Source organism: Centrocercus urophasianus, unplaced genomic scaffold (assembly GCF_019232065.1).
Source record: "Centrocercus urophasianus isolate 14NV4802_14NV808 unplaced genomic scaffold, USGS_Curo_1.0 seq_13, whole genome shotgun sequence".
NCBI lineage: Eukaryota > Metazoa > Chordata > Aves > Galliformes > Phasianidae > Centrocercus > Centrocercus urophasianus.
Genome location: NW_024884475.1, coordinates 5,012,141 through 5,034,315, shown reverse-complemented (window position 1 = coordinate 5,034,315; position 22,175 = coordinate 5,012,141). Strand labels below are relative to the sequence as shown.

At 42.4% G+C, this 22,175-nt stretch overlaps 1 protein-coding gene across 2 annotated transcripts in view; it reads right to left on the bottom strand.

Moving 5' to 3' along the window:
- Positions 1-6,935: 6,935 nt before the first annotated feature.
- Positions 6,936-22,175, bottom strand: part of POLR1A (RNA polymerase I subunit A) — a 29,926-nt gene continuing 14,686 nt past the window's right edge. The window contains exons 21-35 of one of the 2 annotated variants that reach the window (XM_042812375.1): positions 21,942-22,024; positions 21,385-21,550; positions 20,737-20,958; positions 19,161-19,375; positions 18,358-18,525; positions 17,278-17,413; positions 16,611-16,768; positions 15,493-15,607; positions 14,820-14,939; positions 14,236-14,520; positions 13,057-13,257; positions 12,191-12,308; positions 10,858-11,022; positions 8,071-8,186; positions 6,936-7,231 (exon numbers count right to left, since the gene is read on the bottom strand). In XM_042812375.1, coding sequence (XP_042668309.1) covers positions 8,086-8,186; positions 10,858-11,022; positions 12,191-12,308; positions 13,057-13,257; positions 14,236-14,520; positions 14,820-14,939; positions 15,493-15,607; positions 16,611-16,768; positions 17,278-17,413; positions 18,358-18,525; positions 19,161-19,375; positions 20,737-20,958; positions 21,385-21,550; positions 21,942-22,024 — 2,253 coding nt within the window. In that variant the 3' untranslated portion in view covers positions 6,936-7,231; positions 8,071-8,085. Of the gene's footprint in view, positions 8,187-10,857; positions 11,023-12,190; positions 12,309-13,056; positions 13,258-14,235; positions 14,521-14,819; positions 14,940-15,492; positions 15,608-16,610; positions 16,769-17,277; positions 17,414-18,357; positions 18,526-19,160; positions 19,376-20,736; positions 20,959-21,384; positions 21,551-21,941; positions 22,025-22,175 lie in introns of both variants that reach the window. The other variant, XM_042812374.1, reaches the window with a different exon arrangement.

Genomic DNA, 22,175 nt, shown 5'->3' with positions numbered 1-22,175 from the left:
GGAGAAAGACAGGCTCTTTAGCAGGGTCTGTTGTGATAAGACAAGGGGAAGTGGTTTCTAACTAAAAAGAGGGGAGATTTAGACTGGATATAAGGCAAAAGTTCTTTACAGTAAGGGTATTGAGGCACTGGCACAGGTTGCCCAGAGAGGTGGTAGATGTTCCATCCTTGGAGACACTCAAGGTCAGGGTGGATGGGGCTCTGGGCACCTGATGGAGCTGTAGGTGTCCTTGCTCATTGTAGGGGATTGCCAGATGGCCTTTACAGATTCCTTCCAACATAACCAGTTCTAAGATCTCTGTGTGTCCCTTCCAGCTGGGATATTCTGTGATACTCAAGTGTGAAAAATATCACAGTCCCTGTTGATAAGGATGAGCTCAGAGCCCATCCCTGCAGGTGCAAGATGAGGACTGCGACTTCCTGAAACAATCCTTTCTGCAAATATCCTGCAATAACTGAAGTGGCTTTTGACTCTAGCAGGGGATTTCTGACCCATTACTTCAGAAATGCTTTGTAATCAGTTTTCCAGGAGGGACAGAAGGGCAAGCTCTGTTTTTCGAAGTGACTCAAGCCCTGGGAGTGTACAACTGTCACAAGTTTTCCTTATTTAATTGCATGCGGATGTTTTCCAGATGATTTATTAGGCAGTAAATAAACCCTCTCAAATCTCCGGCACTCCTCCACAGACTGAAGCTGGATTTAGAAAATAATTCTAGGGAAAACAATTATATAAATATATATATATCAAAGAGAACTGAGAATGTTGAAAAAGCGGCTGCTGTTTTTATTTCATTCCAGCACGAACCTTTTCATATGTAAGAGCACTTCCAAAATGGTGAGGGTTTTTTTTAAGCACCTCCTCTGCACCGAGGATCAAACGAAATCTTTTGGTTGACAGTAAACAAGATGCCTGGTTTTGTTGCATTGGGAACACTGATATCTGGCTCTGGGGATTGCTTGGGTTTGGGTTTGTTGTTTTTTTTTTTGTTGTGACCCAAAGAGGTGAAAAGCCCAAGTGAAGCTGACCCTTCAAAACAGCTGCATTCCACTCATTTCAGCTTTCCCATCTATAAAGCCTGATTTTACTTAAGATGCAGGAGTCCAAATCCAACTGCACCCTCATTTCCCCATGTGGAAGAAAGCTTTGCTTAGTAACATCTTTCCCTGGAACAACTGCATTTCCAATGCTCTTTTTCCTAGCAGCACAGTTCAGCACGGATTTCAGGGCTAGACCATGGGGAGATGATTTGGGTCAATGAGACCTCGAGGGTCAAAGGAGAAGCAGAGGGGAAGGCTCTGCCCCACACTTTTAGCATGGCCTATTAAATTCGCAGGCAAGAGCTGGAGCTCTCAGCCAGTGGCCTGGTTGCTGGTTTGGCATCAGAATGGATTTGGAGCATTCCTGTGGGCATGAGGGCTCCCGGATGAATGAAGATGAGCAGCTCAGACAGCGAGCTCACATGCTTGCTGTACCCAAAGTCACCGAGCCAAAACAGAGCCTGGTGGGTGGAGGAGCAGAGGCATCAGCATCTTAAAGCAGCTGCTTCAGCAGCACTCTTCCAACCAGAGCCCTGGCCTGACCCCAAACCATGAGGCAAAACACAAGAGCTGCTGCATGAGCTTCAATCCTGCATTCATCCTATGCCAAGCGGCAGAGAAGAGCTCACCCAAAGGCCTACAGGGCGATGACTTCAGCTATCAGCTTTGCATTTGCTCACTGCCCCTATCCCCCGGGCAGGGCAGCAGGAAGAGCCACAGCATTTCCTTTGGAGCGGTGCAACAGCAGGGGAAGCACACGGACCTGCATGGAGTGAGAAACATTTCTGAGCTCACACCCTGCTGGGTCCCATCAGCTCTTGGAAGATCTGACAGCAGCCTGGGTGGGTCATTTCTCAAGGCAGAAGCTGTGAAATTCTGTAGCAAAAGTCAGTTTACCCCCATCTGCTCTGACCTCAGTGGCTTGGGCTTTCTCCCTAACGCCATTGAGCAAGGAGGAGGAGATGAACGGGCACTCCTGGCTATCTACCCTCCCTTGGCACCAGATGCAGCACGAAGCTAAAAGGCAAGAGGAGAGCTCATGTCCAGTCCCAAGCCTCCCACAGTCAGCTTGGCACCAGCAGGAACTCAGATCCAGCTGCCTTTCCCTTCCCATCAAAATTCAGGTCTGCAGCTCTGTCCAAAATATCCACAAAGTCACAACTGATTGCCATGTACACTCTGTACAACTAACTTACATTCACAAGGCTGGTGGGCCAGAGCAGTTCTCAAAAATTCTGCATCTTCAAGGCTGGCTGTGGCTCTGGGCAGCCTGGTCTGGTGGTTGGTGACCCTGCACAAAGCAGGGGGCTGAAACTAGATGATCACCGTGGTCCTTTTCAGGCCATTCTATGATCTTCCAGAAACAAGGCAGGCACCCATGCAGAGGAAACACAGCATAACGGAAAGCAGAACCAGCCTGTGTTGGAGTGTTTTACAGAGCCTTGATTCTTTCCAACACACTGCCCTGGGAGTTTTCTGCAGAGCTGCTGCACTGTGCTGTCAGCACATGATTTGCTCTACTTGCCCTTTCAGTTTTAATGTCCCATTAATAATGCATCTCCGTATTTATTGCAGTTTGCATTAATGTTCCGCTGTTACTTCTTGATCACTCGTTACTCTCACTGTAGCACCAGGCAGGTCTCCAGGACACAACCAAAAGCCCAATGCAATGCAGCAGGGCCGGGGGGCAGTTCTATTCCCCCAGCTGACATAGCACGATGCTCCCAAAAAGACAGGAGCAGCCCTGCGTGCTCGCTGGCTCTGCCATCAACCTGAAGTTTTCCAGGTCAATTGGGCAGTCTACTCTAGAGGGATCCAAGCCAGAAGACTGGAAACCATCATTAACAAGCAGCTTGCTTAATCCTGGCTCTGGGACATTTGTAGTAATGAGTGCAGGAGTAGGATTTCGAGCTTGCTCTGCTGGCATGGCTCCTTTGTTCAGATACACCATCCTTGTGCTTTCCAGATGTCCGAATGGAGATCCTACAATGGGTGCTGCTCCATCACTGCCCAGCTCCCATCAGGACCAGCCACAGGCCTCCAGGTGCCACCAAACCAGTGTAACTCCACACAGCAAACTGGGAACAACACAGAAAGGCAAAGGTGGAGCAGCTGGGATCTGCCTCACCTGGGGGTTACAGCATCCATCCATCACACAGGGCATCAGCAACCTTCTATTAACCCAAGAGACTTCAGACACTCATCCTTCACATCACAGCAGTGCTTTTAAACCCTGAAGAAAACCAACACAGCTGTAATCTTGTTTTGAAGGCAGTTTTCTCTCCGCTGCTCTGGATGAGGCTGCGCAAATGTTAAGGAAAAGTTCTGCTTTCCAAGAAAGCCATGGGAGCATATGGCCTCATTTTCCTTATCTTCCCTTGGGAACAGGGAGCCAGCTCATCCTCTCTTATCCCTACAAACAGCAGCAGAGAGCTTCAGAGCAGGAAGACTTCAGTTTCCCTGTCCCCCACCAGGCTTTGAGCTGGTTGGGGTGCTCAGGAGATAGAGTGAAGCTCCATGGGGCACCACCCAGAGCCAAAAGCCAACCTCTGCATCCTCAGCAACTGCTCTCAGCATCAGCCTCTCAGATACAACCACGCAGGATTCACCTCCACTTTCTCAGCTGCACGCAATTACCTAAAAAACAAAAAGCCTCAAGTCTTAGGATCACAGAATGGGTTGGACAGGACCTTAGGGTTCATCATCTGGTTCCAAACCCCTTGCCAAGGGCAGAGACACCTCCCACAATGTCAGCAGAGGTCCTTAGGGTGAGAAACCATCCATGCTACGTATGAACAGGAAGGGGTACAACTGTTTACAAGGGTGGATGGTTATAGGACAAGGGGGAATGGTTTTAAACTGAGACGGGAGGTTAAGGTCAGATATTAGGAGGAAGTTTTTCACACAGAGGGTGGTGACGCACTGGAACAGGTTGCCCAAGGAGGCTGTGGATGCTCCATCTCTGAAGGCATTCAAGGCCATTTAAGGGTGTGGCTCTGGGCAGCCTGGTCTGCTGGTTGGTGACCCTGCACATAGCAGGGGGTTGGAACTGGATGAGCATTGTGGTCCTTTTCAACCCAGGCCATTCCATGATTCTACTCAGCATGCTATGTAAACTGTAAGGGAAAGGCCAACCTTGCCATGTTTAACACTGAAACCTTCAAAACACTTCTCACATCTCAGCTTTATGAGTGATGTTAACAAGTTCTCCAGCTTGACCTCATCGCAAAGAGAGGTTTTGCTTTGGATTGCTCTGCCTGCAGCCAGCTGGAGCAGCTGGAGCCAGGAGCATGGCCCCATCACCACAATCTGACCTTGTGTGAAGTGTCCCTGAGGTGTCACAAGTCTGTGTGCTTGCCAAAATCCTCAGCAGATGAGCTAAGGATTAGCTTCCAAATTCCAGTATTTACTGGCAAGCTTCAAGTAGTCTGTCCAGAAAGCTTCTGAATGATTAAAGACCTTTTACTGACATACTGTGCATGTCAGTAACCAAGCAGTAGCAACAACACAAGCACAACAACATGTGAACCAAGATCTGGTCAAACAGTTTTTTGCTTCTTGTCTTCTAACATTCAACCTCACTTTCGAAATGGAAAAAGCATGGATTGCTATTTGTATCCATTCTTGTTGCCTGATGTGGGATTAAAAAAAATGGTTTATTGCCACGACTAAGCCTTTGATGATTACTTTATAAGCATAAATGTAGTTCACTTTTCAATTATTGTACAAATAAAAGTAACTGATTTGCCATTTCCAGCACAATGGCAATTTGTTATCCATATCTTCAGGTAACAAATCTGAAGCAGTGGGTTGGTACACAATAGGGATACACCACCAAAACAAGCATGACCAGATATGCAAGAGTTCTGAGCCCCGCTGCCTGTACTGGAAGTTCCTTATGCTGCAGCTTTAAGTATTTTACATTTACTGCAGCCTCTTCCCCCAGCTGCCCTACCTGCATATACTAACCATCCCAATCCTGGAGGGAACTTTCTGTGAAGCCTCAAACCTTCAGCATTTCAGAGACATTATGCAGCATTATTCATGGAGAGAACACATGAAAAAGCAATTTTGAAAGCTACTTTTTCTTCTCTCCTTGCTTTTTCACAGCATCTTGGCACCGTACTGTGCAGCACATAATTAAAAGAGCGGATGGTTCTGAGGGAAAAAGAAGAGATCAGAAAATGGCAGAGCTACGTGATTTCTACAGATGGAAATGCAGCATATATGGAAAAACTACAGGAATTACCACAAGGTTTGACTGTTCAGTACAAGTTTTGCATTATTTTTGATGATTGTCAAAATCATGTCATCAAAGACACTGGAAGAAGGACGTGTAAACTGTGTGCATTCAGCTGATCCTGTGGAAAACAGTCACCAATGGCACTGAGAACTCTTCACGTATCTGATGTGTTTCTTCACTACTTATTAATTGAGCTCGATCTGCCACCAGAGAGAACCAAGAGAGAAGTAACTTAAGAAATAATAATTACACCAAATTCTGATTCAGAACAGTGAGACATTTGGGGAGGGAGAAGGTTGTTACGAATTCTTTTTATTTAAGTATTTACAAAGCTCAATTCTCATTGCAAAAGCTCCAGCACAGCTTTCTAACCATTCTCCTGGCTTTCAGTCATGTTTTCCTCTTCTCTATGATAATCACACTTACTGCTAACACTTTGGGGCCCATAAAACTGTTCCCATTCATTACCATGGCTGAGTTGGAGGACAGGAAGATCACATCCTCAAAAAGAGCTGTATATAACTGTTGCACCGAGCAAGACAAAGTCAGTCATTCAAGGTCCAGCTGCACAAGAGCTGCCCGTCACACAGACAGAAACGGAAGTCCTGCAGAACTTTTCTTCTACCTCTCCTCTTCTCCATGCATGTGAATTTTAAGCAAATTGGAACTCGCCTGAAGAAAGTGCAGCGAGTCCCTAGGCAGAGTGCTGATACTAAGGATTAACAGGAGTTGCTACCTCAGCTGCCTTCATGCTATAGAGCATGAAGAATGGCAAAGTAAACTAACCCCATTCATATGCCAACACACGGACATTGCCCGCTTCCACAGACAGCTGCGGCCCTGCCATACTCACTCCCTTTTGCCCATGAACAGGAACAGCCACCTCCTTTGTTTTTCTAAGCAGACATGACTTAGGAAATGGCTTTAAGTTGAGGGAGGGAAGATTTAGGTTTGATATCAGCGGGGAATTCTTTACAGAGAGAGTGGTGAGGTGCTGGAACAGCTGCCCAGAGAGGTTGTGGATGCCCCGTCCCTGGAGGTGTTCAAGGCCAGATTGGATGGGGCCCTGGGCAGCCTGGTCTAGTAAATGGAGAGGTTGGTGGCCCTGCATGTGCGGGGTTGGAGCTTCACGATCCTTGAGGTCCCTTCCAAACCTGGCCATTCTGTCATCTGTGATGACTTAGAATCTGAACTGTAATTCTGGTAGCTTACCTACAGCCTGACTTACTACAGCCTGAATTAGAATTGTTTTTCTGATGCTGGCCTGCTGTCTAAAATTTAAAGACAACTCAAAATGGAAAGGGAAGTTTGGTTCATCTGGCCACAGCCAGAGCACAATTTTCCAAAGGCTCTGTTTAAAGACTCACCAGCATCAGACAGCTTGCTAGCATGCCTCCCTGCCTGCTGAACTCACCCCTGCTTCCTGCAAAGCTGATTGTGCAGGGACCAAGAGACACACAACGTGCTGTTCGCTGCAGGACAACAAGCAATACTTAGAGATCCTTCTCTGCAAGCAGTCTGTAACAGTACAGACTGTAATCTGAAATTAAGACTCATTACCCCATTTGCTCTTTCCTATCTAACCATTTACAAAGTTCTGTCCAACTAATTCTATCCTGGCTGTTCACATGTTTATGAGAAATGCACGGCAGGTGTTAAGATTGGAAAGGAAATCCTTTATTTAAAAAACAATCTGCAGAGTGAAACTGGAGAGCTGCTGGTATAATGCATTTGTTAAGCTTCAACAAAATGTGCAGTGCATTTGACACACAGTTTTAAGGGTCTGATGCATGGAGATAATCCACAAAGACTCTTTCCCAAGTGTAAACCAGTGCTTCCCAGTGTCTGAGCGAATCCCTTTAGGACAGCTCTGCTGCAAGCAGGAGCTCCTCAGCTGGCTTAAGGGCACAGGAGAGCGGGGCAGAGGGTTGAAATCAGGCAGAAAGTGTGCCTATACAGTAGTAAGCAAGCATCAGAGAATGGCAACAATTTACATGCATCTCATTCTGATTAAAATTGTATTAAAAATGTCTGATTCACAAAGAGAGTCTGTCTGTTTAACAGCCAGCAGTATGATGGCTGCTGCTTGCATGACAGAATTCCCTTGGTCACAGTCACATAACAGGGTGTTCCTAACACTTCTCTGCCCCATACTTTATTAAGCACTTTTTTTTTTTTTTTTTTTTTTTTAAAATACAAAATATAAAGCAGAAATAGTTTAAAAACCTCTGTGTTAATAACTCTTCTGGGACTGTTTTGTACAGCACCTCATGCTGCCACTTATGAACAAAAAACCTTTATCAAATATCAGGTTTCCCACTGTGTCAGAACTGTTCCACGTGTAGACAGTGGAAGATGCCTAAGGAATTTTCTGTATTCATGTCTTTGGCTGATGAAGGATTGTACTAACAGTGCAACATCCACATGGCAACTGCCACCACCCACCCAGCATTCTGCCCTGCAAGATTCAGGCCCCATAAACAGATTCTACTTTGATTTCTGCCTTTGTGAGACCCAGGTGATCTCCATTTTATTTCTATGTAAGAAATAATAATAATTAAAAAAATAGAACAGTGAGAAAATGGTTCTTTGGAAACATTTCTTTTGCTCTATAGGTGCAAACAATCTCATTAAAGAAATTAGGCTCATCAGGTGTCCAGATTAATACATCTGCTGGCACAGGAAAGATGACCAGAGACACAGCACATGTGTGCTCATTACAGATACTGTAGGCACAGCTGTGGAGCATCCACATAGAAATACTTATGATGAACAAATCAGAATCCTTACATTACAGGCAAAGCACTATGTAAGGGGTTGCTTGAGGTCAAACAAACCAGTCCCTCCTTTAACAACTTTTCCAAGCACCAGGCAAGCAGAAGGGGATCTCAGTTCATCATAGGCACCTACAACAGAGTTAGAACTCAGGTTAGTGTGTCCCCAAAGGCTTCTCCAAGGTCAGTGCTGAAAGAAAGCATTCTATTATACATACAACAACTTCATCTGGCTCAGACCCCCAGCTTCAGAAAGGCATTGCCACCTACTGTTGAGACTGATTTTATATTCCTAGAGTGGAACTTGAAAACTCTTCCCACTTTTCCTATAACAACTATTTGCTCTTTTGAGCTTTCACGTGCAAGTAGAGAACAGGGCCACACAATTCTCAATTCTCCCCCACTCAGGATGAAAAGAACACATTCTGAATTCCGAGAGCACACAGATCTGACTTCCACTCAACACATTTTGCTGATTAAATTAATTGCTAGAAAAAAAATGCACCAGTGAGGCAAAACCAAAAAGATTTTGCTTTCATTCCTGCCTTTCTCCTGTGGAGTCTTTTTCCTTTGTTAGCGTGAATCCTTTTGATGTGGATTTTAAATCCTTCTGGCAAGATCCGAAGAGAACTTTTGACTGGAGAGCAACATTCCTTACATTCCTTTGATTTTGTGGCTGCTCACTGTAGCGAGATACTGTCATAGAAATCTGGAATCTCTCCACATGACAAGTTTGGCTGGTAGTGTTTTGCTTTCACTGTTTTTATAAGCAACCACAGTGGTTTTCATTCATCCTAAATATCAGTAAGCTGGAGATATATTTTTAATGAAAGCATGCTGTAAGATTGGAAGTAAAACTGTTACAGCTTCATTAAGTTGGTGTTTACTTATTCCAGTGAGCAAAATGAACCAAACTTTCTATTAAACAGAGGATGGTGGGGAAGGTGCTGCATCATAACAATTTATGGCACGCGCTGCTCTGATCTCAGCTACAGCTGTACAAGTAAATAGCTGCTCCTAAATGTGTGTCAACTGAAGAAAGAGAGAGAGGGGAAAAAAAGAAAAAGGTTCTTTGTTAGGTCAAAGTCAGAACCGTCCTGTTTGCTCACGTGATGTTAACAAAGAGTTATTATTTGAGCAAACAGCCAAAAGGATCCCACTTCTGATGCAGATGTGCTCTTCCCACACCAAATCTTCCTGACCAACAGCCCACTGGGTCACACCTGCACTCTGACAGCATTTCCCTGCTATTGTAGCTGTTCCCTCTGCTTCTTCCTATCCTTTCTCATTGATTCAGGCCATACATGGGCACAGTGTCTGTTTCAACGTACAGTCAAGTTGTCACTTGCATTAAAACAAATTAGATCCAGACTGCTGTAATCCACATTAGGATTTTGGTTTCCATCTTAGTGAAATAAATAAATCCCTGCACCTGTAGTCAGCTTGGCTTTCCTACAGATTCACCATGCCCTTCTGTTAGCATGCACTTCAGGGCTTTATTTGCAAAGGTGTTCAAGGCCAGGTTGGATGGGGCCCTGGGCAGCCTGGTCCAGTATTAAATGTGGAGGTTGGTGGCCCTGCATGTGGCAGGGGGTTGGAGATTCACGATCCTTGAGGTCCCTTCCAACCCTGGCCATTCTGTGATTCTGGGGCAAAAAATTTACCTTATTTATAAGCCAACATGTGATATAATGCACCCAGAGGAAGCAACTGTACAAGAAGCATCCTCTTCTATTCATTTTTACCCTGAATTTACATTTCTTCTGATGTTCAGATGAATTACAAGTCAACTGTAACTATACTATTCAGCAAAATCCTCATTATTTTCCCAGACAGGGTGCAAAACAGCAATAAGAGACAGAAGTTCAGTGGCAGAAGTCTCTCTCTCTGACACTGGTGCCATGCTTTTAAAGACACTGGATAAACAGGCCATGATGACAGCTTTTCCCTTTTGCACTAGGTAATGCAGATGGCACAGGAGCATTCAAGGAGGAGCATCCAACTAGCAAGTGATAACAACCAGGAGTATTTCCAAAAGGAGATGTAATTAGTATCCAAAACATGATACCAAACTGTCCAATGACAGAAGAGTCATGGTTTTTGGATGGGACTCCTACATATAGAGGGCATCTGCCACTTCAAATGCCCTCAACGATTCCATGCAGAGATATGGTTAGGTAGATGAAACTAAAAGCTCTGCACAACTTCCAGAGCAGCGCAGAGGCCACTGAAGGGTACACAGTCATCTCAAATGGCAGCAGAAACCCATCATTAAGCAAATTAATGTGACCCTTTGTCTGTGTTAGAGGAAAAAGAATATCAAAGAACCAAAGAAAGTAGCTCTAAAAGCAGAAAAGAAGAAAAACAGAATCAAAGTAACAACCATTAAGACTGTTCTTACAATAAAGTTCTGAATGGCAAGGAGAAAACACAGGAGTTACAATAGGAGACATGAAAACCAAGCAGAGATGGCAATGTTAATGGTGTAAGTAAAGACAGAAAAAGGCAGATTCAAAGGCCTCGTTAGAACAAATCTTAATGATCTTAAGGTTTGTTATTAAACAGCCTATCTAATTCTTAAAGATGGAATCACAGACCCCACAAACTACATGTGGGAGCCGACTTCATTTAAGCTGGCAGAATTTTATTAAAAATGTCTGGAACATTTGGACTTAATTAAAATTTTAGCCTCTGGCATTCTTTTCTAATGCAATTATGCATTACTCAAAATAGAGGAAAGCTCCAATGCAAACAAAGCACACGTGAAATCCTGCAGCAAGACAGTTCAAACTAAACCATTTACCCATCATCGTTGCTTCCTTCAGGAATTTGTAACTGGTTTCAAATGTCATTTGTTGCAGAGGGGAGGAGCTGGACTGGATTCCAAAACGATTCATGGGTTTATAAACTCCTTCAAAACACATGTAGTCTGCCACAAGCGAGAGGTGCCGAGGGTCTACCACAATGCCTAAGAACACAGGAAAGAGCAATCAGAGCTTTCTTACTAAAGAGGTCTGATCTAAATTAAACCCCTGAATGTACTCAACATGGAGAACACATCTTTATTCACATTCTTCTGGCTGTTGCACTTCTTTGTATGCAGCTGGCATAGCTGCTCACCTGATGCATCCAAGACAGGCATTCCTCACTGTAATGTAAACCAGGAAACTAGAACATCAAGAGTGCTGTAAAACAACAGTGAGATCTCTATCATCTTTGTCTACATGCACCCATCTACTAGTGACGGGATGGAGCTCTGTGCCCTCACCCTGTGGCCTATATTAGCCAGGCAATGGAGGCAGAAAGGTGCTGATATTTTCTGTGTATGATGTTAAGCACCCACAGAAAACCTTACTTAGGCTCAAATAAAACAGCTATTACTTGAAGGGAAATCATTAACTGCTCTGCTAACATCTAACTAGAAGAACGTAACAACTGGAAGGCTTTCAGGATTGCCAGCTGGTAAATCTGTTTTTACAAAACCAGTTGCTAAAATTCCCACTGTACACAGTCATAGAATGGAATCATAGGATGGCTAGGTTTGGAAGGGGCCTCAAAGATCAGTTAGTTCCAGCCCTCCTGCCACAGGTAAGGTTGCCAACCCCTAAACCATTCACTAGAATGGGTTGCCCAGAGCCCATCAAGAATCTTCCCTAAGCTAGCTATCTGGATTCTCTCAGCAGTGCAAAGGGAATAACCTTCAGTGAAGGCAGCACAGCTATTTTAGGGAAGATACAAACTGAACTGTAAAGGGAGCTTGAACTCTTATCATTAAAAAGCTGAAGTGAGGCAAGATTAAATCCAATTCTCAGGGCCACTCTGCACATCTAACATAGTTAGTGTTCCTCAGATGTTAATAATTAATTCCTGTGGACTTCCCAACTTGCAGAGTTCATATAGTATAAAAGAAAAATCTGACACATGGATAAATATAACCTTGTCTAGTCAATTTTCTACTATGATTAAACAGAAGTTAACCAAGAAATTCTTCCCAGAATACACTACAGTGACTGAAATTATGACATGATTTAAAATATGATTTTTAATTATACTAAGACATAACTGTGAGCAAAGTGGCTGTTTTTACCAGCTTAATGATAATAAAGACCATCTTCAATGATAGAGAGAAATCCTACCATAGACAGCAAATACATCTTTTATTTCCTTTATAAGGACCCTCAGGGCAGACTCAATACCGTAATTCTTAGCCATGGCATGAATATCATTGGAGTAAAGTCTGTTCAGGTCCAAAATCTGAAAGCAAAAAAGCACAGATATAAATTAGGACAACGGTAGCTTTATTTTTCCAAATAAGTTCAGCAAAGCTCAGTAAGCTAAAAAAGCTTTTTTCCCCCCTTTCACCTTCCATTAAGTCAACGCCAACAGCTGCACAACAGCAAGGCAGTACCTCAGAGCCAAACACAGACAAAGGTGACTCTGGAGATCTGTTTCAATCTTCATACACTTATGTCAGAATCAAAATTCAGCACAGATGAAAAAAATGACCCAAATTCAGAAAACAAACAAACTGACCATTCCCAGCAGCAGGACATGGTAAAGTCTTGCAAGCAATGTCTCAGCCAGCCAGAACTACTTTTAACAAAAGCAGTAGAAAAGATGTAGCATAAAACAATCCTCTATTTGTAGAGTTATGGGCTAGATGGCATAACAGAACTATTCATCTCCAAGTACTGCAATTCATTTAGATGGAAGAACTCCCTCAAGTAACATTTATAAAGACAGTTACAAGCACAGTGTGGAATTATCTGTCATTGGATCCTGGGCTGCTGCACAAGAAAAAACGATTTATAATCAACCCTTGAGAAAAGACTCTGATGAGCTCTGAACACATCTGGGGAAAAAAAACAGAGAAAGAAGAGTGCTTAAGAGCTGAGGAGACTATACACCAACCCTGCTAAGCTTAACTGGCACCCATCATCCACCACCTCTCCCTAGAACACGAAGGGCCATTCCAGTTCAGGATTACACACAGATTACATACATCAGCGTATCTGAACAGCTCTGCAAGATTTATCCCTTCAGTGTGCAGAATGAGTTCTTTCTCTCCTTTCTCATTGGTACTTTCATTCAACAGGCATCGTGTGATCCCCTTCACTTCATGTATGACTGTGTTTCGTGTGAGAGAAAGAAGCAAAGAGGAGATATCAAAGTACACCTTCATCAATGGAAGCGTCAACGAAACCTAAACAGAAAAAAAAAAAAAAAAAAAAAGCAACAGTGTTTATGCTCAACAACCAGCCTGCTTCCTTTTCAGGCAAAAAGCAGCCAAGTGGGATTATCCTAATTGCATGTTTGGGAACAAAAATGTCCAAGTTGAATTACAGCTGAGCAACGCCAACACGAACACCACATCCCAGCCATTTATTCACATTGCTTTCAAGCCCTCACAGCTTATACTAATTATTATTTTTTTGAAGATGGCTAGACTTCTTCCCTTCCATCTTCCACTATGCAGGAGGACTGTGCAAGTTTGAGTGCCTGCAACTTGTTTGGTTACATCTTTTATAGTTTCACAGCAGTGGGATGGCTGATGAGTCACAGCTGAGGCCAAAGACAGACTGTTGCCGGATGGCTTTTTGGGAGGAAGGATATAGGAGTAGAACTGAGGGAGGCAGACAGTATAAAAATAACTGGTTAGATATGAAACAGGAAGTTTTATTTCTGGAAGTGTTGAAAGGTTTTTTAAAAACAAGGAGAGGGAAACGTTGCTGGATAAGTGAAATTCACGTTCCTGCTCGATTTCTCCAGCTGCCACTGTTACATTTGACCACGAATTCCTGTCCCCTCTAACTACTGTATCACAAAGTTACAGAACTCCAGCTTTATTTATTCTAGAGTCCTCTATGAGCAAATGTGCTTTCCATATGAAACTCCCTTCCTGCCTTGTAGACACATTCTCATTCTTACAGCAGTCCAGCCAATTTTTTTCCCCACCAGGATTAAAACAACATAAACCCATCAGTTGTCATTAAAAAAAAAAAAAAAATAAGTTTCAACAGGGGCTCTGTAAGTCAGAGGGTTGCTAAAAGTGGCATTAAGTACACTTGTGCTGAAGCACAGACTTCAACTTTCCTAGGAGATGCACGTTACAAGAGCTACAAGCAATCCTAGATGTTTCTAGATGCAACCACACAGATGTTTCCAAGTACTACCATCTTACCTCACACCAAAGTTCATTTTCAGTGTCAAACGTGTAGTCCTGTATAGATGGGTGACTGTTCAGAACTGCATTCACTCGCACCTCTGCTGACTTAAGTAATTGAGCTCTCTCTTTTTTAGTCTGAGACATAAAGGAAAGATGTGGAGAATCATCACCATCTGCTCCATTTTGATCTTCCTCATCAGCATCTGGGGCCCTCTCTTCCTTTTCTGATTCACCCTCTTCATCTTCGGGATTCTCAGCAGCATTTTCTTCCCCATTCTCTTCTTCACTCTCATAATCAACCTACAAAGAAATAACGAGGCACTCATCTGAGCCAGAACACATAGGGAAACAAAACACACGAAGCAGTTTTATGCATAAATCTTCTTGGCAGATGTGCTGCAAGTACCTTGCCAGTACCATATGGCACAATGAAAGCATAGCTGTTGTAAAGAGAATAAAGCAGCAGATGCAGCTCAGACCCTACTTATCATAGAATCACAGCTTTGGAGTTTGCATTAATGGAAATTTTCCTGCCTATGCAGACCAAGGCAGAGGAAACAGAAATTAAGCACAGTGCTGAGCACCTGTGAAGTCATTACCTCTTCTTCCTGGTTCCTCCTCATTTTTGCTTCTGTAGCATCACCATCCCCTTCATCAGGTTCTGCATCAACAATCTTTTCTTCTTCCTCACCTTCTGGAGCTTCTTGATTATTTTGTGCCTAGAAATCCATAATGAGATAATCTGATTCTGCTGGAATGCATGAAATCCATCAAAAGCCTTTAGCTATGCATTTGTAATTTAGCAATCCCTGTCCATCTTTAAGATGGACATTCTTTAACATTAAAGAAGACATTCTACAATATGTAAGTTATTGTTCTAAGACAGCCCTTATTGAGAAAGAAGTGACAGAAGAAGCATGCGAAAGCTCTTCAGCAAACAAATCATTTCCCCAAAGGTATTGGGGAGCAGTTCTGTGACAGGATCTCATTCTGGGAGAGCAGTAAGCTTTTTAGGTCTTGCTGAACCTAAAACATATATGCACTCTCAGAGTACAGTCTTAAGTAAATGAGGATTTTATCTACAATAAAATTAACAAGGAAGTAGTTGTTAAGAGAATACAAAGGTAGTTTATGCGCAAAGAAAATAATTAACAAGTACTTTTGTATTCACACATTTAGGGTCTTATCAAAACAGGCTATGCTTTTCCAAATCCTGGTTCTCAAGAACAGATAAAGAAGTGAAGTACTGAGCTCAGGTTATGGTTCCTGTACCTTGTCTCCAACATCTTCCACATCTCTACGAGTCGCTTTGCGGGTACTGACTTCAGTAAAAGATGACATCTTCGCACGCTTCCTTTTAATGGCTTCTAAGAAAATTTTAAAGAACCTGAAAGAAGAAGCAACCCAAAACGTCCAACCTCAGCTAATCTATGATTTTAAGTTGTCAGGAAATGAATATGCCTTAAGAAGCCAGTCAACTTGTGATAGGACATAATCCTTTGGTGCATGCAAGAATATTTTTAGGGTAAGGCAAATTATTTTTCTGCTTGGCCCTTCCCTGTATCCTTGAGAATAAAAATTTGGTATCAAATCTCTCAGAATGGTTGGCAACCCTGCACATAGCACAGGGGTTGAAACTAGACGACCATCATGGTCCTTTTCAACCCAGGCCATTCTATGAATGCAGCCATGCATCCAAAAGCTTTGATTTAAGCTCATCTGGATATAAAATTCAGGGCATCACACCAACGGGAATTTTATTATTATTTTTTTTTAAACCAACAAGCAAAATTGTTAAATGAAATAACTCAGCATCAACACGACTTGGACAACAACGAACAACAAATGAAGCCCTCACTCTTTCCAATTTTTAAAGAACAAACAACAACAAAATCCACAAGGTTTATTTAAGCTCAGTAACAGCACCAAGGGATACCTAAAGCACACCGAAAATAAACACTTCAGCAGCCAAAGGTAAGGAATGTGATGCTGCTTGCATAGGCTCTTCCCACATAAGATTTACCTCATTTGTCCAAACAACACATTTTATGCTTTTATTGCTCTCTCCCTTTTCGTTCTGTTACTTATATACATTAACTATGTGTTTTATATGCAGCCCGAGACAATTCCTTTTCACTTATTGTGGGCCAGGCAAGCAAAAGATTGGTCATCCCTGGTCTCCCTCAGTAGCATCCTGCACTAGGGCCAAGCCACTGATACCCAGGATTGCTCACGACAAAACGCAGCCGTGTAGATCTTCTGCTAGCACACCTTCAGGGCCCTGCTGCACTGAAAACCACAGCAGTGGTAATAACAAACATGCAGTGATCCTCAGAGAGCACAGAAGGCCAAGAGAAGAGAAACAGGAAAGCACGTGAAAGCAAACTAACCTTGTTTCCATGAAGTGCAAGATGTCCCTGGGCTTCACACACTTCTCCTCTCCATAATATTCATGGGGCAAGAAGCAGAATTTGATTTTGTAGAGGCGATGGCTGTTCTCTTTGTTCTTTAAGTGCAGGGATTCCTCTAACTCAACTTTCTGCAATACCTACAAGTAGCAACAGGTCTGTCTTAGTGAAAGCACCTTCTTTACTTCCTGCAACTCCCATGCTTTCCATATGGGACCAGAATTACACAAAACTAATTGAAAAACTTTTCTGCGGGCTTTGTGGCAGCTCCTGGGGAAGATGACAATACTTCACTGCATTCTTTTTGGCCTCAACTCCTGTCAAAGATTGATTCAGACAATAACGGGAGAACAGCTTGACCCCCTGTCCCACTTTTTCACAAGAGCCCACACTCAGTGAGCCAACAGCTTCATTTTATTGACCTCTGTTCCTCGGTCATTGAAAATGACCAGTATTTTAGCAGAATTGAGTCTTAACTCTATCACTGCTGCTTTCTGACTTGAAGAAGCAAGACAGAAGACAGAGAACGCAGGAGAGCACAGAAAAGACTGCGCCCCTAAGAAAAGATGGGCCTCAGAACTGAACAGACTTCAGCATATCTGTCTCTGCTGCGCAGATTCTCAACGGATACACTGCATAGGTGGCTCACCTCAGCTAAGCACACTCTTGTGAGCTGTTTCTTGAGCTGTTTCACCTTCTTGTGAGCTTTCTTGGTACTGAGCACAGGAACACTCATCATTGGCGTTTTAATATTTGCACTGGCTACCATCAAGATCTCCCGCAACCTTTAAACAAAGAATAGTCTTTCAAATTAAGCAATAGAAGTACTATGCAATCAAATCAACATCTCTTTCATTTAATAAGACAGCAGGCAGCAGCACGTTTATTTAATAAGCCAGCATGCAGCGACTGCCAGTCTCACCAAAACCATACGTATCAAGAGCTGTGGTTACCACTGCAGCACTCCTTTGCACTTCCCTGGTTCCACATCATGCACAGCACACCAGCAGCTCTACTGATTCCATTAGATTATCATTCCAATTACGGGAAGAAACCAGAGATAAGTTGTTCCCAGAAAAGAACTAATGAAGCCTGCTTCCTACAAATGCATAATGGATGCTTCTCTTGCCTTCTCCCTCTCCTCTGCTTCACTGAAGTAACACCATCTGCCACCTAAGACATCGGTGCCACGTACAAGGCCAGGGTTAGCATGTGTACAACTAAAAAATGATGACTGGCTGGTAAATGAGTATGCTGGCAAAGTCACTGCCAGCAAACAGAAGCACCAGGAGAAACCTCGATGCAATAAGCCAGGTCCCGTTCTGCCTAGGTGATGATAATCCTAAACTGCAAGACTTTGTCATCATTTACAGTGATTTTTGTTTATTTTAATAAAGGACAAACAGGTTTAAAAGTTAATAGGGGAAACTAAGGTGAGACAAAGAGCAAATCCACAAACCATGACTGCCTTAGGGCTATACTGTAGTGAATAAGATACAGAAACAGGCCATTTGTTATAAACCAAGGAAGGGTAAGGAACCAGTTATTTAGTTTCTGGAAAGTGAAACAAAAGCCACAAAACTGTAAAGATTTGAAGTATTTCTGAAAACACACAATAAACTGATTTATCATTTGCTCTGAAGAATACACATCCCTGCCATTAAGACAAAAAACTGCTATTTAAGTGCCAAAAATAGCTAAGGACCCAAGGAGCACACAGGTTTCTCACCTTGGAATACCCAACGTGACATTCATTTCACCTCTGCCAGCAAAATGGAAGGTGTTCAGCGTCATCTGTGTGGAAGGCTCCCCAATACTCTGAGCTGCAAGAAGACCCACAGCTTCTCCTGGGTCACAAAGAGACCGTTGCCACTTCAAATATAACAAATCCTTTAATCTGGAAGACATGATGTAAGCAGAGATATAAGTTCAACGAGTACAAAGTAAAGAACTCTGTATAGCCCAAAACAGGGCTGAGGCAAATGAAGCTCTTCCAGCCAATTTCTCTTGGTAGCCTTTGGATAGATCCCTTTCAGAAGCCATAAATCTAGATATCCTCATCTAATTTGAGAACTACACCCCATTAACACAAAACCAGGGCACAGGCAAATAATATTTTACTTCTACTGCTAATTCTCATGTTATCAAACAAAAATCTATTTACTCACTTCCTTATCTCTACTCTCTCACTAACTCTACGATGTGGCAAGAGCACATTTTCATTTTTAACTCTTATGAAGAATTATTTTATATGTAGAACACAAAGATGCTGCTGTTATTCCATGAAGCCTTTACTAAAGTCCTCACTAGCATGAAAATCCAGGCTTGGAAGGAACTGATAACCCAAACACCTCTCCATGATGCACTACACAAACGTGGCTTTCAGGAACCATTCTGACACCCACAGCATTTGCTTCACAAAGGTCACAGCAAAACCAAGAGTTGATAAAGACTTCTCACTGTTAGCCAACTCAGTCCAAAAAGAGAAATATTTTTATGTCTCAGCAAAGGAGTGAGCACAGAAGTTACTACCTATCAGAAGAAAGTGCTGGTTGCATGCAACCTCCTCCCTTCTCACATTCTCGTTTGTTGATATAATCTTCGACTCCATTTTCAAATGTTTCTGAAACAGATGCAAAGTAGGAATCTGGACGCCAAACAGCGAGACTTGGGTCAGGACACTTATTTGCCTTCTTTAGATACTTTCTTCGTTTCTTCTCATCTAGTTCATACCACATCTTCAATAACTGAAGAGAGAATTTTTAAGCAGGTTGGTTACGCAACAGGACCGAAAGAGAATAATGCCACTTCCACCAGTGACCTAGCAAAGCAAGAAAAGCTTATCCACAGAACACTTAAGGCTGTATGTAACACACACTGAAGAACAACTCAATGGCAAATACACTATTCTCCACTTTATGATACTCACACTTTTGATCCTACATGTCTTCAAGGTTCTTTACACACTTGAAATAGATTGCCTATCCATAGCAACTACTTCAGAAACCAGTGAAACAGAGTTAAGAATGCTTTTAACTTTCAAGTGAAACCTCTTGACATACTTAAATCTTCACTCCTGGCTGACTCACCTGTCCCAAGTAGACAGAACAAAGGAGTTTTTCTTTTTTAAATTAGTTTGCACTTATGATTTTAGCACTGATCTTAAATGCAGCTTATATCTTAATTATATATGTTGATCTGCCTTATTTCTATTCTTCAGTTGGCCAGATTTTCAAGTCACATTTTGAGTGTTACATTTAATAGATGTAAAAGTTAACAGACATTAATATAAAAAGGGAAAAAAGTCAATGCAGGGAATGAGCTAAATATATGTTTTATAAGGTTTTTTGTTTTATGAAGGAGAAATTAGCTTGTCACGTGGTAGTCTGCTCACTGAGCTTTGAGCTTATATACTGAGACAGATATATATTTGTCTGTAACTATTTACCTGTTGAAAGGAGGAAAAAAACAAATGCATGAGTCCTCAGGTCAAATTGATCTAGATGTCATTAGACACACCAATAGCAACAAAAAAAAAAACCAAACCAACAGCACAGCTGAGTAAACATCCTAGTGACATGTGCAGCCAAGTTATATATCTCAACACCTTCAGTTTGGAGCTCTGTGTAAACTGTCCACATTGTACTAGGACAAATCCCTTGTGAAAAATATGGCTGTGAAGTAGCACCTGCTTGCATTTCATGGTCCTACATTCATTCAGTAGAAGCAATAATACATAAATCAGTATCCTGATGTACAAGAGTATATAAGCACACTTAAAACAGTAGACAGGGTTGGCGTGAGAGCTATATTCTACATGCAACAGCCACTGGCTGTTTCCTAAAACCAGTTTTACCTGAGAGGTTTTGGCCTCTGCCCTAGCTCTTGGGCCTAAAGACTTTAAGCAGCAATAAATTAATCTCATCTCCATTACCCACACAGCTGACATGTGATCCCTTCAAAACCTGAAAAGCTACCTGTGAAACAAAACATGGAGGGACAAAAAAAAAAAAAAAAAAAAAGTCACTGGATTCTGCATAGTTTTTTTCTTCCTTCCCTTTGTTTTGCTTTTTTAAGGGCTAGGTCAATTCAACTGCTTCTGTGTTACCTGTAAAGTAGCAGGATCTCTTCCATTTTTGCTTTCTCCTCCTGAGATTTGTGTCTTTACACTCGCCATTTTCTTTTGAGAAAACAACAGAAAACCTCCTTCTCTCTGCACAGGGTTTTGGTGCCTGGCCCACCACTTTCTGATGGCTTTAAACTGCTGCTTCGCTTGGTGCAACTCCATCCTTGCTAAGGCTTCGTTCAGATGATTTGTCTTCTGGATCACCTAGAAGAAAGTTACCTGTGGGATTACTCCAATCTCTACACTTGCAGTAGCTGAAAAGATGAATAGGTCATCTACTGCAACTCGAAACATTCTGCTGCTGTAAAACAATTTTCAGTCCATACATCTTTATGTGACTAATGCCACTCTTTATTAAGTAGTGACTGCAATGACAAAAAAAAAAGGAAGTCATCAAATGTGAAAACCTGAGCAAAGACATCATCTCTGTTGATACAAATTCAAGTGCAGTGATAGAAGAGTCAGTAAAACTGAACAGTCACTTCTGTATTTCAAATACAGTGGCAAAAAAAGCATGGCATAGTCTGGCAGTGCCACACAGCTGTGTCACTACCTCACTAGAGATAAGCTAGATATTAACCATGCATTTCAGTCTATTTACACCACATAATTAACATTTAAGTGTTCTACCTCATAGTTATCAGCAATGAAAGGAAACTGCTCGGGTTGTAAGAACTGAGTTTTAGGGATATCAAGCCCATCTTCTCCATACAGAAATTGCACCACGCTGCCATCGCTGTCCCGTACAGTCAGGTCATACTGAACCACCAGCCCTTCCAAATGCTTTATGATACACCTGTCCCAAAGAAGAAAACAAATATTGAGACTACAAAGTAATAAGGATGATGCAATCCTAACGTGAAAAATACTGCTTCCATTAAAACCTTAAGTGCACTTAAGGACTTAACAGGAACCTTGGAAGAAAAATTCTTACAGACATGACGTGCAGACAAAACATGCAATGATACTGAAAAGCTTCCTGCACGATTCTCTGGCAATTTCCTGGGGTTTTACAATCAAAAAGCAATTTTTTTTTTCTATTTCCATAGTCACACTGAATCAGCTGAGTGCAAGGAGGCAGTAGTCATCCACCAGAACCCCTCACTATCTCTAAATAATTTAGAAGTTCCACCTTCTACATACTGCAGACGTGGCCTGGATTGGGATCCAGAATAACATCCTCTTACCTCTGCAGGTACCCAGAACGGCTGGTTTTGACAGCTGTATCCACAAGACCTTCCCTGCCAGCCATGCAGTGAAAGAAGAATTCCTAAACACAAAAGCAACAGCATCAGCATTCTGCTGACAGGTATACCAAGGCTGGTAATTCACACTCTTTCTGAAAAGCTATATTTGAAAGTACAGTGCACATAGTTGATTTATCTGTAATCACAAAAACCTTGACAATAGCAAGATCTATA